The 12,498-nt window shown below is 33.3% G+C and overlaps 2 protein-coding genes across 6 annotated transcripts; one reads left to right on the forward strand and one right to left on the reverse strand.

Moving 5' to 3' along the window:
• Positions 1 to 967: 967 nt before the first annotated feature.
• Positions 968 to 4,413, forward strand: LOC103502985 (probable serine/threonine-protein kinase PBL28). 2 transcript variants are annotated; one of them, XM_008467123.2, is made up of 7 exons: positions 968 to 1,338; positions 1,430 to 1,623; positions 2,314 to 2,518; positions 2,605 to 2,771; positions 2,878 to 2,982; positions 3,165 to 3,287; positions 4,025 to 4,413. In XM_008467123.2, the coding sequence occupies exons 1-7, from the start codon at positions 1,233 to 1,235 to the stop codon at positions 4,235 to 4,237; spliced, it is 1,113 nt and encodes a 370-aa protein (XP_008465345.2). In that variant the 5' UTR covers positions 968 to 1,232; the 3' UTR covers positions 4,238 to 4,413. The 2 variants fall into 2 exon arrangements, with proteins under 2 accessions (XP_008465345.2, XP_008465346.2); XM_008467124.2 differs by having other exon boundaries at positions 1,012 to 1,338; positions 2,617 to 2,771.
• Positions 4,414 to 4,860: 447 nt separating this feature from the next.
• Positions 4,861 to 11,912, reverse strand: LOC103502984 (leucine-rich repeat receptor protein kinase HPCA1-like). Of its 4 annotated transcripts, none has more exons than XM_008467120.3 (19): positions 11,679 to 11,912; positions 10,345 to 10,468; positions 10,177 to 10,248; positions 9,930 to 10,004; positions 9,753 to 9,824; positions 9,495 to 9,656; positions 9,298 to 9,372; positions 9,154 to 9,225; positions 8,989 to 9,060; positions 8,818 to 8,886; positions 8,660 to 8,734; positions 8,453 to 8,524; positions 8,241 to 8,375; positions 7,684 to 8,150; positions 7,438 to 7,581; positions 7,207 to 7,346; positions 6,872 to 7,091; positions 5,567 to 5,802; positions 4,861 to 5,453 (listed from the first exon to the last, which is right to left on the reverse strand). In XM_008467120.3, exons 1-19 carry the CDS (start codon positions 11,755 to 11,757, stop codon positions 4,989 to 4,991), a joined length of 2,826 nt encoding a protein of 941 aa, XP_008465342.2. In that variant the 5' UTR covers positions 11,758 to 11,912; the 3' UTR covers positions 4,861 to 4,988. The 4 variants fall into 4 exon arrangements, with proteins under 4 accessions (XP_008465342.2, XP_050939742.1, XP_008465344.2 ...); XM_051083785.1 differs by having other exon boundaries at positions 10,377 to 10,516; positions 11,679 to 11,833; XM_008467122.3 differs by lacking the exon at positions 11,679 to 11,912 and adding an exon at positions 10,760 to 11,568 and having other exon boundaries at positions 10,377 to 10,468.
• Positions 11,913 to 12,498: the final 586 nt, after the last annotated feature.

Genomic DNA, 12,498 nt, shown 5'->3' on the forward strand with positions numbered 1-12,498 from the left:
TATATATATATATATATATATATGTATATATGTATGTATATATTTATGCATTTTAATTTAAACCATTAACTTATAAAAAGTTGCTCAAGCACTAAGATCATGTCTAAAGCGTAAAGAGTATTGAAAAAAAATAAATATTGAAGAGTATATATTTCAAAAGAAAAAAGTCCGTAACTTAAGGCTTGGGTTCATTGGTCTATATATTCATCTTAGAAAAATACAAGTCAAGAGAGCTAGATCATCCTACAACTTCGAAATCAAAAATGTCTTTCAACATCGTCCGCTTTCTTAAGATAGACTTATGAGGGTTGATCTTACGTCTTCTGGTGTTCTAAACTCAATTATTCACTTATTGTATTAAGTATGAGACCAGATGCATCCTTCAACAATTATCATTTTAATATGATATCTCATTTAACTATCATGCTACATATTTTCCTCTCCTTTTTAATATAATATAACATTGTGGGGGGAGGGAGATCAAAACTCCTAACTTTTTTAAGCGAAAAATCATATACCAATACCAATTACTTGTAAAATGAATGTCTTTCCCTCCGTAATTCTTTTCATTTCTTTGACCATAAATTGCCAATAATAATTGCATCCTTAGAAATCCAAAGCACAGCCACTCTATTTTTTAAAAGGATTTGTAACTAAAATGTGTGATAAAGAAAGAATCAAACTTCTAACATCGAGGTTGATAATACAAACACTATAACACAGTTGAACTACGTTTACGTAGACCATCAATCAAAATAAATATTTATGTGTCAGAGATTAAACACATAAAAAACAATAATATTAATCAACAAATATCCTTTATTTATATGTAATTTGTGGAAAAAGGGAAAGATTTTTATTTGATAGGTTCAACAAAAACGGATAACGACCTCTCAACCACCAACTCTTAAGCTACAAAATAAAGACAAACACACAATGGAAAATCAAAGCTGAGAAAATTTTAGCTTCCATTTCCTTTTCAATAACCAAACTCTTTTGCCTTTCTCTCATCTTTTCTTTTCCTTGAAGCACAATAATATTTCTCTACCCAACCAACAAACTATATCAAAACCAAAAACCTTCCCTTTTTACAATTTCTTCTTCGTTTTTATAATTGCATATTACATTTTCATATCAAATCAAATGATATAATAAATATATTCTCTGTCACTTCAAAAACCCCTATAACAAAGTCCATTTTATCAATATCGATCCCCTTTTGGACATGAAAAATGATGGCATTTAGCTTGGTTTCTGCATGGAACAAGAGGCGTAGACGAAAAAAATCTTCTCATTTAGATGATCATCATCATCATCAAACTACTACAGATGATCCTTGTATGTTATTAGTAATAATTTACCATGCATTCTTCAACTTTTTGTTACTTGCTTCTTTTTTTCTTGGCTTACCTAGTTGTGTGTTCATCAGGGATTTATAGGCCAGTTGAGTTGTGGCAACTTGAGGGTCAAACCACCCTTCAAAGACCTTCCAAAAGACACCATGGATCTGCTGTCTTCACGCTTCGGGAAATGGAAGACGCTACATGTTCCTTTAGCGATACCAACTTGCTCGGCAAAGGTGGCTTTGGACGAGTTTATCGAGGCACCTTGCGATCTGGAGAGGTATGTTTTCGATCGGTATCTTATCTTTCCCAATTTTGTTACCATAGCTCTCGCGTTTGATAATGTTATAAACACTGTTTTTACACCTCTAACAGTGTGTCACTCAAATTCATTCCAAAGTTCTGAAAAACTAAAAAGTAATGGTTTCTAACATTTTGGTTTTGATTTTTAATTTTTTTTACTAATAATTAAGAATTCAGATGTAGCTTGAATAAAATGGTCGATCATTTTAAAGTTTTTTCTTCTTAATAAGATGGGGTTTAGTAGGGAGATCCAACCTTATACCTCTAAAAGCGATAATATTATAAATTCACCATGTACAACTTAGAGAACAAAATGAAAATGGACACATTTGGTGTTTGAATTCCGATAATTATAAGCTTATAAATTCAGTTTTATTAGTAAAAGTTTATGTTTTGTTTTTAAAAGAATAATAAAGTAAAAATAAAAGATTATCGAACCCTAAATAATCAATAACTTTTCTGAGTTCAACACAGCAATGGTAGAGAATCAAATTAAACCTTAAAGAATGTTATAATTAGATGGGTTCAAATGAAACTGTAGTAATTAATATTAACAAAAAAAAAAAAAAAAAAGATGGGGTGGGATGGGCCGAGATGGAATCGTATATATATATTTGTGATGTGAGTTGAAGCAATATGTAGATATGTATATATATTGCATATGCAGGTAGTAGCAATAAAGAAAATGGAGATGCCAGCATTTAAGGAAGCAGAAGGAGAGCGTGAGTTCAGAGTGGAAGTTGACATTTTGAGCAGATTGGACCATCCAAATCTTGTTTCCTTAATTGGTTATTGTGCTGACGGCAAGCATCGCTTTTTAGTTTATGAATATATGCATAAAGGAAACTTACAGCATCATTTAAACAATAACGGTACTTTAATATTCATTTTTATTTCTTTTCTTCTATCTTGATCAATATATATATGTTATTGTTTGAAGTAATTTAATTATATATAGGAATTGGATCAGAAGCAAAAATGGATTGGGAAAGGAGGTTGAAAGTGGCACTTGGAGCAGCAAAAGGACTTGCTTATCTTCATTCAACTTCAGCTGCTGGAATGCCAATTGTCCATAGGGATTTCAAATCCACTAATATTCTTCTCGACTCCAACTTGGATGCAAAGGTTGAAAGTGGATATTACTTATTGACTTTACTTAATCTCTTCATATACATATATATATATAATACCAGTTACATTATTGATATCTCTTATGTTTGTCGTTTGATAGATATCAGACTTTGGGCTAGCAAAGTTTATGCCAGAAGGACAAGAATCACATGTGACTGCAAGAGTCCTCGGAACATTTGGATACTTCGACCCTGAGTATACTTCGGTAGGTCTAATTTAATGTTTAAACACACATTCCAGGAGTTTAAACACACCAACTTAGTTAAATAAACTCCAACTCAGTGTCTCAAACACTTCAAAATAGCTTTAACAATATTTTAATTTGGCCACAATATTGATACTACCAAACCCTAAAACCATTGTTTTTTTCTTTTCAAAAAATAATAGACAGGAAAACTGAGCTTGCAAAGTGATGTGTATGCATTTGGAGTGGTTCTTCTTGAGCTGCTCACTGGCCGCCGAGCCGTCGACTTGAACCAAGGCCCTAACGATCAAAACCTTGTTTTACAGGTATTATAAAACACCCTATCTCACCAATTTTAATTACCCTTTCTAATTTTCATTTAACCACTTTTTCAATCCCTCTTTTGTATATCATTATATTTCTAAAAAAATATATATATTTAAAATAAGATGACCTTAAAATAAAAGTTTTTTATTACATAACTGGAAGATTTTAAAATATATATATTAAAAGTCGTTTTTTTTTATATTTTAATATTTCTCGAGAATTTCTTAACCTAAATAGATTTTGTAAAGCATCTCTAGACCTTAAATTTAGGTTTTAATTTTCATTTGGATTTTAAAGTTTCAAAATATACTTCGAATTTTGAGTTTAATTTTTATACTACATTTTTTTAATCCCGGGTTTATAGTTTTTCAAAATATAGTTATTATGTATCCACCCTAAAAATACTTTCACATGTGTTTGTAATATTTCTTTTAAGTATTGTTCAAATGCAGTAAAAGTAAAGTACGGTAAAATATATATTTATTACTATTGGAAAATGTCATTGTTTATTAGGTTTAATAGAGTAGTGTAGTTTTGTCATTTAAAATAATCATAATCATTATTATTTTATTTAACTAAACAAAGTGAAAATTTTGAGGAAAAAATACTTTTAATTTGCTAAAAAAGCATTTACCATTGTTTCAAAAGTCACTCCACATTCAAGAAGTGCTTTTGTGTACTTACATGAAAGAAATCATAATAATATATACTAATTGATTAGTGTCTATTTTTAAAGGTAAGACATATATTGAATGATCGAAAGAAATTACGTAAGGTAATAGATCCAGAAATGAGTCGAAGTTCATATACAATGGAATCTATAGTCATATTTGCAAACTTGGCTTCACGTTGCGTGCGAACAGAGAGCAGTGACAGGCCAACAATGACAGAGTGCGTAAGGGAGCTCCAAATGATTATTTACACAAAGTTGCAAATGCGCAAGGCCTAAACATATATTTTGATCATATATATTAAGTACACTTCATTAATTGTTGTATTCGATGAAAACATGGGCACCTATTTTGAATGGGTAGTGAGTTCAAATCTTTGCTCTCACAATTTGGGATGTAATAACTTTTGTAGGAAAAAAAAAGGATACAATCAACTAGTTCTTCTGAGATCAAAGATTTTATACATCATTCTAGCTAGAATGGGAAATATCATAGAGAATAGTTGGCCAATTGGAACTCTTCACATTTACTATTATGATTATTGTTGGGTCAAATAGTAACAGTATTGACTAATGGATCTAAATGAGGCTCACTTTTTCAAAGACAAAACTCAAAAAGTATAAAAATGGTGCTTCTTGAAAAATCACTAGTCAAAGCCTTCTAATCTTCAATAACATATCAACCAATTGGCAACCCGTAGGTACATTATAATAATTATTCCTTTAAATCAATATCATCCGTCCCTAGATTTGAACCAAGGAGACATCCAAAGTTTTTCTTATTCAACTCATTTGAAGGTTCAGACACACAACTTTTAGGTTAGTGTTATTCAGAGACCACATGTTATCTCTTGAGAGCCATCAAACCTGCATTATAAACAATGATATATATGAGGAATGCATAACGAAATACATATATACATTAATGTCAACAAAAATCTTGAACTGCACAAAATAGTGATAACTTCTCCCAAGTTTACAACTCCGTGAAACAAAACAGTGACAGTTTCTACATTGGTTCATCATCCATTCATTGGCTATTCTTGTTGACGCTCTCTTTCTGAGAAGCATCGTTATAAGGATGTCTAGAAGAAGTTTTGGAAGTCACAAAGTCTGTGGCAGATGAGGATGCTGATGTTGAACTTGTATTTATTCCATCATTCTGCAAAATCTTCTCAATTGCCTTAACCACTTCACTCATTGTGGGACGATTTGCAGCTACTTCTTCAACACATTGCATGGCCAACTCTAAGAACTTTCCGAACCCAATAAGATTTGCCGTATTATCAAATATGGTTGGATCCAGTATATGCTTCAAACCATAATATTCTTCATCATTCTTGTTCATCGACATACGCACCTCACGAACTATGTACTTTCCTTTTTCAATTGGCAGCTTAGCAGTTAGCAATTCCAACATAACTACTCCGAAGCTGTACACGTCACTTTTCTCCGTCAACTGTTGACTCATGTAATATTCAGGATCCAAATAACCCTGCATTGAATGTCGTCGACAAATAAGTATAACAAGACAACAATATGAAAAATACTGTAATGCTTGATTGGGTTGTTGAGAGACAACAAAAGAATGATGCATAAACTACTTACCATTGTGCCCTTGACCTGAGTAGAAACATGTCCCTTTACACTGTCTGAGACAAGCTTGGACAAGCCAAAATCAGCAACCTTTGCATTTAAACATTCATCAAGTAAAATGTTGGTGGACTTAACATCTCTATGAATTATGGGAGGATTAGCAAGCTCGTGTAAGTAAGTCAGTCCTCTGGCTGACCCCAGTGTGATACGAAGCCTTCTCTTCCAGTCAAGATAAATACCAGATTTTCCTAAAATTAGTATTACCCATGTTATTTGCATTTAGATGTTTAATGAGGCATTGACTACCATCAAAATTGTAACTAAAAGAATTATAGTTTCTCATGTTCTTTCCTTTTCTCCTTCTTTTAGTTATCAAGAAATAGGATTTTCCAAGAGCAACACACTCGACTCGGGACAAAAATAAAACCTCAACAAAAGCCCAACTAAATAAAACTATACAAGAGGAAAGACTCCACTCTTTCTACAAATAAACTCATTCTCAATCATTTATAATCAAGGATGAATGAACGTCACTAAATTTGAAGTGAATCCAAAGACCATACCAAGGTATTATATTTGATTGAGTTTCACACATTGTATTTCAATATAAATGATTCTCCTATTACCATCCAACCATAAATTCCAAAGAAAGCAAAGATCCCACCAACCGAAAAGCCCTCGCCTCATACAAGAGAGACAAATTATTGTTTGAATTCAAACTTCATTAGAATAGTTCATGATACACAGTTAAGGAGGAAGCATACGCTTAAAAGTTATATGTTTTTCTTTACTACCTTAAATATCGATATTAGTTTATGACATCTTGTCTTCGACTAATCAAAACAGAACAATAATCTAAATCCTACAACATTTTATCATTTATTCTTGAAAACTAGTCTCTTTTATCAAACTTTCTGCTAGGTACTAGATATTTAGTATGATGTTAGTTAAAGGTATAAAGGTAATTAGATAGATACGAAATTACTAGTAGTGATTGTGTAAAGGTGGTTACTAGGGTGGTTACAATTTGTCACAAATAAAGGGGAGGTAAGTGAGAGTAGAGAGGTTATTTTGTGAAGTGATCTAGGGCTTGGGTGAAAATACTCAAGAGAGAGGTTCTAAATACCTTATACATGGTTACTTTTTAGTTAGATTTCATTATTTTCCGATCTTGTTCTTGTTAGGAAGTATTCTAAAATTTTCATTTGTTAGAGAGCCTTTAAAATAATAAGAATTAGAAGAAAAATTGAAACAAAAAAGCACACAATATTTCCAACTTCAATTTCACCATACCCCAAAAGATTCGAGGAAACTTACCAGCTAAGCTTTGTCTAAGTGTCCCATTAGGCATGAATTCATAAACAAGAATTTGTTCTCCTTGTTCGGCACAAAATCCCACTAGGCCTACGAGATTCTTGTGATGAACTCGTGAAAGCAGCTCAATTTCCGTCTTGAACTCAAGGCCACCCTGCATTGAACCTTGTTGGGCTCTTTTGATTGCAACTACTTTTCCATCCACCAGTGTTCCTCTGTATACCTGTACCGATGATGACGACAGTGCAAAAACAATTCTGAAGCAATTTGTATAAGAACAAGAAAAACAACAAGAAACAATGTTCAGGAAAGCAATAACCAATCATTTGCACATTTACCATGCCAAATCCTCCTGATCCTACCGCATTAGTGGTGGAGAAATTATCTGTGCATTTTTTAAGTTCATCATAAGAAAACCATCTGGCACCCTTTAATTGCGGCGCGCTTCCACTATCGTTTCCACTTGGCAACCAGAAAGCTGGATTAGATATAAGGTTAGTGCTATTTGGTCAGATATACAAACTCCAAACCACAGTGATAAAAGCAATAATGATTAACACATCATATACCATTTGGATTGGCCTTTTCTGCACGTCTCTTTTGTTGAATTGCATATGTTCCCATTCCAATGAGACATACAACAAGAAAGGCGCAGCCAACAGCTATTCCAATTACCAATCCAGTGTTGGTTGAAGTTGATCCATTATCAATGTCTTGAGGCATTTATATATGCTTCTTAGCATCAGTTCGTCAAAGCTAAAGCTCAAGCATAACAACTACAAAACCATTTTTGCTAAAATAATTATGAAGATTACCTGAAAAAGGATAAGGAGACGCAAAGAAGTAATATGGCCCAAATTTGTCGGGGGGTTTGTAATTTTGACTGTGCAAATCAAAACCAATCCTCTGAATGTCTTCCCTGTTGAAATATTTACCATTGGCTGGAAAAAGTGCAAGCTGCATCTGAAGATAATCATCAGCATTAAAGAAAGGGTTTCGAATAAAAGGCGTTCGATTGAATTTTTCCAAAAGGCTCATTTCCAATAAATGAAACAGAGTTATATTGGACAATTCCCGGAAAGAGGGTCCTCTAAAGTATAAAGTCCCTTCATATGGATAGGCACATTCACAACTTCGTGGGTTCAGCTTCTCATCAGGAGGACATGAATTACGTCCACAGTAGACAAGGCTGGTAATATAGGGCTTTGCTTGTTGCTGTTGAAGCTGGCAATAGTTTGTATTTGAGAGGATATCAGCATCACACACAGGATTTCCTGTCAGCCTACACGTTACACTCGTACGAATGAATAAAAGTAAGTTCAAGGAAAAACACGAAATCTAACATTGAGAAAATGGTAACGATTTTTCTCACATCAAAGCATTAGTATAACCCGAATAAGAGGTAACTGAGGAAATGTTGTTATTTTGCAAATCGACTAGCTGCAACCGTTGGCTGATGCTGTCGCCCATATTTAGTGTCCCACTAAATGCATTATTCTTCAGTTTCCTGTAACAATTTTTTAAAAAAAATAAATTATTTATTGCAATTCAGAATTCAATCTTAATGTTCAAAACAAAACTTACACTTGTTGTATATGTGGTAAGCTAAAGATTCCTTCTGGCAGATTTCCCCGTATTAATCCATATTCAACAATACTGAAACCATGTTAATTAGCACAGATACTTACCATTAGATGCCAAAGATTTCAAAAACTTGACAAATACTTCTCACATATTAGCATTATTGGAAACTATATTCTAAGTTTAGTTTTGTGGTGATGTAGAACTTACAGAGTGGTGAGAGATTGTAGAGTTGAGAACCATTCTGGAGCAACTGATGAGCTAAATGAGTTGTTACTAAGATCCCTGTAAAGGCAAACTTCATGAGTTAAGTAAACTAATACTATGAAGATCAAAATGGAAATGTTAGCTCCTCGCCATATGCTTACACGTAATTTAGTGAACTCATTTGAGTTAAGTTTGGTAGTGGACCTGTGAGCATATTGTTGGCTAAATGCCTGAAAAGCACACAATAATGTGGGATCGAAAAAAAAGCTGATTAACTAACAAAAAGGAGCAGTAAGGAAACATTATGTAACTTTTACATGACGAGTACTCACAATTCATTCACATTTATTAGGTTGTTTAGAGTTGATGGAACATTTCCCGTTAAAGAATTTCGATCAACTCGACTGTTACACATTTTAACAACTTCAGTAAGTTATAGAGAAAAAATTGTGTAAGAAATAATATAGAGCATTGAAAGCAAAGTAACTTATACTTACAGAACCTCAAGGGTCTGAACAAGTCCCAATGTTGGTGGGATACTCCCAGAAAAATTGTTTCCATCAAATAATCTGATGAAAGAAATGAGTAAGGTATAAAACAGAATAGGATTAAATAGAGTTGTTAGATGGATATCCACTTACATGTGTATTAATACCATCTCAGAGCTAAAAAGTTCAGGTGGAATGGTACCTGATAAGTGGTTATTGCTGAAATGACTGCAATTCACAAAGTCAAGCTTTAATTTTGACGTCCTTGGGGTGTAGAACATCTAATTTTGTAGATATATTTTCTTTCTTTTTCACAGTTGATTCGATTGCGTGGAGAAAATAATACTCACAAATGTTTAGCCATATGAAGTTTATCTAAACCCCAGGATCCGGAAGTGGAAACTGGGAGAGCACCAGTCAACTGATTATCTGCCAGGTCTAGCCAATATAGTTTGGAGAGTTTTCCCAGAGTTGCCGGTATGGTACCGGTGAAATTGTTAGAATACAAAGACCTGAGATAGACAAGAATTTACTTTAAGAGAAAAAAAAAGAAAGAAAGAAAGACCTAAAGAATATCCTTGTTTGCTTGTCAATAAATTCTATCTCACAAGAAGGTTAGCTCAGAAAGATTCCCCAATTCCTCTGGAATATTGCCACTAAATCCGCACGTAGAAAGGATCCTGGAAGTAGAAAATTGAAAATGCAAAAAACAACCTTAGCTGTAGAAAAACAAAAGCATAAAAGGTAAATGACATCAAATTTGATTGCTTATTAGCACTCTTTACAAGGTCTCTAATTTCAACAAGTTCCCTAGAGCCGGAGAGATCGAACCAACAAGGTCTCGGTTGGCTGCAAGGTCCCTGCAATAAAAATAATTAGAAACTCAAGTATCTCAGTGAACAAATATGAAATTGCTTGCTAAACTGAGCACGGAAATTTTTTTCTACAAGCATGGTAAGAATTCATGTTATTTCATATTGTAAAATATTGCATGCTCCTATAAACTCAACTACAGAGATTGATGCAACTCACAGTGATCTCAGTTCAGTAAGGCCTCCAATGTCTCCACCAAGTTTACCTTTTAGGCCCATACTTGATAATTTCCTAAAGAGGTTAGTGCAGACAGTGAGTGATTGATAAGGAAAGGAGTAAAACTAAAGAGAAGAGAAAAGTTATCAATGATAAATGATTGATATTTACAATGCAACTACTCTAGAGTTTTTGCAAATTACTCCATCCCAGGGAGTTCCACATGGATCATTTGATGTTCCCCAGCTTGGTGGTGTATTTTGCCATCCGTCTTTCAAGGATTGAAGAACTGAAGCTGCACCAACAACAGATCATGAAGCTTACAAGGGTCGCATCCCACCCTCTTGACATTGTCAAAGTTAAGTTGTAGTCAAAATCTGCTTCATTGTAACACTCATAGTTCTAAAAGATCGTTCTAGCAAATTTTGAAGTATTGAAACTAACGCAAAAAAAAAAAAAAAAAAAAAAAAAAAAAAAAGTTCCAATCTAAAGTCAAATATGTTATTCTTAAATCGTCAATCAACCGAAAAGTATCGATCCAAAAGTTTAAACTAATGGGTTACAGTAAATTTGATTATATTGATACCTTAAATCTTCCCTTCACTTGTAGGTTTGATAATTTGCAAAAGATTCTACAAGTTCAAATATTAATTGGCAGAGAAATGACAATACAAAAGTTTCAGACACACACCCTCCTACTTTAATATCACGTAAAATCGTAAAACCAATCCAAGATCTAAAGTTAATAGGTTCCTTTAGTATATTTATATCAAATATTGTTAATATGGATGTATGCTAGTCCCTAAACTTTGAAAAGTTTAAATTTCATCTGTAAACCTCTAATTTTAATTCCAACACATCTAGCTAGTACACACCATCATTTTTCTCTTTTTTTTTAGAAACAGGCAACTTTCTTTGAAAAAGAATGAAAGAGTGACACCATCATATTATAAGCCTCTTCTAGAGAAAAATCTCGATGATGAATGAAACAAAAGGGAGCTAAATCTATATTATAATATGCACTCCAATTGAAAATCAAAGAGGAAAGACTAGTCAATAAAAGGTAAACACCATCAAATGGTTTTTCTTTTTCTTTTCAAGTTCAACAATGGTAGGGTTTGAATCATCAACCTATCGATGCTTGAGATAGTAATTGGAACTAACTACTGAACTATGTTTGAATTGACACCAGATCGTAAGATAATTGAACTAAATGATGATTCAACACAGAATAGACTCAATCAATCGCAGGAAACAAAGCAACCGAAGGAAAAAAAATTGATAGCGTGGAGGCAAACAAGAAACATTCCAAAACCCCATGTTGTTGTTAATCCACCAAGGAAAAATGATAAGATAGGAAAACTCAAGTAAATGAAATCTTGTCTTTGTCTTGTTTGCAATGGAAGGCTTCATACTTGAAAGACGAGATCACGTGAAGTCAAGAAAACAAATAAACAAACAGCACAAACAGATTAAGGAAGTAATTTCAAAAGGTAGAAACTTACAATCACGGGAGTCAGTAGAAGAAGCTGCCAAGTAGAAGAAAGCCAAAAATAGCAGCGAAACCACCAAAATCGCGCCCATATTTTCTCTCCCACCACGCAAACAATTTGTTAACTCTCTTCTTCACTAAAACCAATGATCGGAACAAAAAGGGCAGTGCGCATTTCCCTTTGTTATTTTTGGTTGCATCTCTCTTCAATGCTGGTAGGTGGATGTAATTATCAGTCATCGCTGGTATTTTGATCAAACAATTGCAACTCAATGCTCCCAGTTGGGTTTTTAAATTGGAGCTGCCCCACCAGTGCATTAACTCAAAGTCAGCATAAACTAAAACTTTTGTAAAAAGAACTCTCGTCTTAGGCAAAGGTTTTCTGATTATGACATAACATTTCAAAACAAAACAGAAGGAAACAATTTGAAACTCATGATCTTGAAAGAACGGATAAACAAATCAGTGTTGAGAATGCGACTGAATTGCATGAAGATATAATAAGGACAACTATTTTGATTTGTATAAGATTTTGGGGTTGAAACCAGGATAACAAATTTGAAGTTGAATTTCGATATTGAACAAAACTTGAGACAAATGTTTTGGGAGTGTTTTATTTGTAACTGCAATAAGAGAGAAATTCATGTGTAACTATAATAAACATTTCACGTAGCAAAAAATTTCTAGTAAGTGGTTTTTATAATCTCTAGTTGGAATTTTGTGCAACTTTGCAGCAATGTTGACTCTTTCTAACTATGTACAAGTCTACCATCTATTGATCGAGTTGTGGCTAATAATAGAGCACAACTTTAATAGTTTTTCATTGCTTTCAC

Source organism: Cucumis melo, chromosome 4 (assembly GCF_025177605.1).
Source record: "Cucumis melo cultivar AY chromosome 4, USDA_Cmelo_AY_1.0, whole genome shotgun sequence".
NCBI classification, from domain to species: domain Eukaryota; kingdom Viridiplantae; phylum Streptophyta; class Magnoliopsida; order Cucurbitales; family Cucurbitaceae; genus Cucumis; species Cucumis melo.

Bases quoted from the DNA above. Each gene is read 5' to 3' on its own strand.
- LOC103502985 (XM_008467123.2), top strand. From the start codon at position 1,233: ATGATGGCATTTAGCTTGGTTTCTGCATGGAACAAGAGGCGTAGACGA. The intron at 2,519-2,604 runs GTACTTTAATAT...AATTATATATAG, and splicing joins GCATCATTTAAACAATAACG to GAATTGGATCAGAAGCAAAA. The intron at 2,983-3,164 runs GTAGGTCTAATT...AAAAAATAATAG, and splicing joins TCGACCCTGAGTATACTTCG to ACAGGAAAACTGAGCTTGCA.
- LOC103502984 (XM_008467120.3), bottom strand. From the start codon at position 11,757: ATGGGCGCGATTTTGGTGGTTTCGCTGCTATTTTTGGCTTTCTTCTAC. The intron at 9,657-9,752 runs GTGAGATAGAAT...TGTCTATCTCAG, and splicing joins CTTTCTGAGCTAACCTTCTT to GTCTTTGTATTCTAACAATT. The intron at 9,061-9,153 runs GTAAGTATAAGT...AATGTGTAACAG, and splicing joins GTTCAGACCCTTGAGGTTCT to TCGAGTTGATCGAAATTCTT.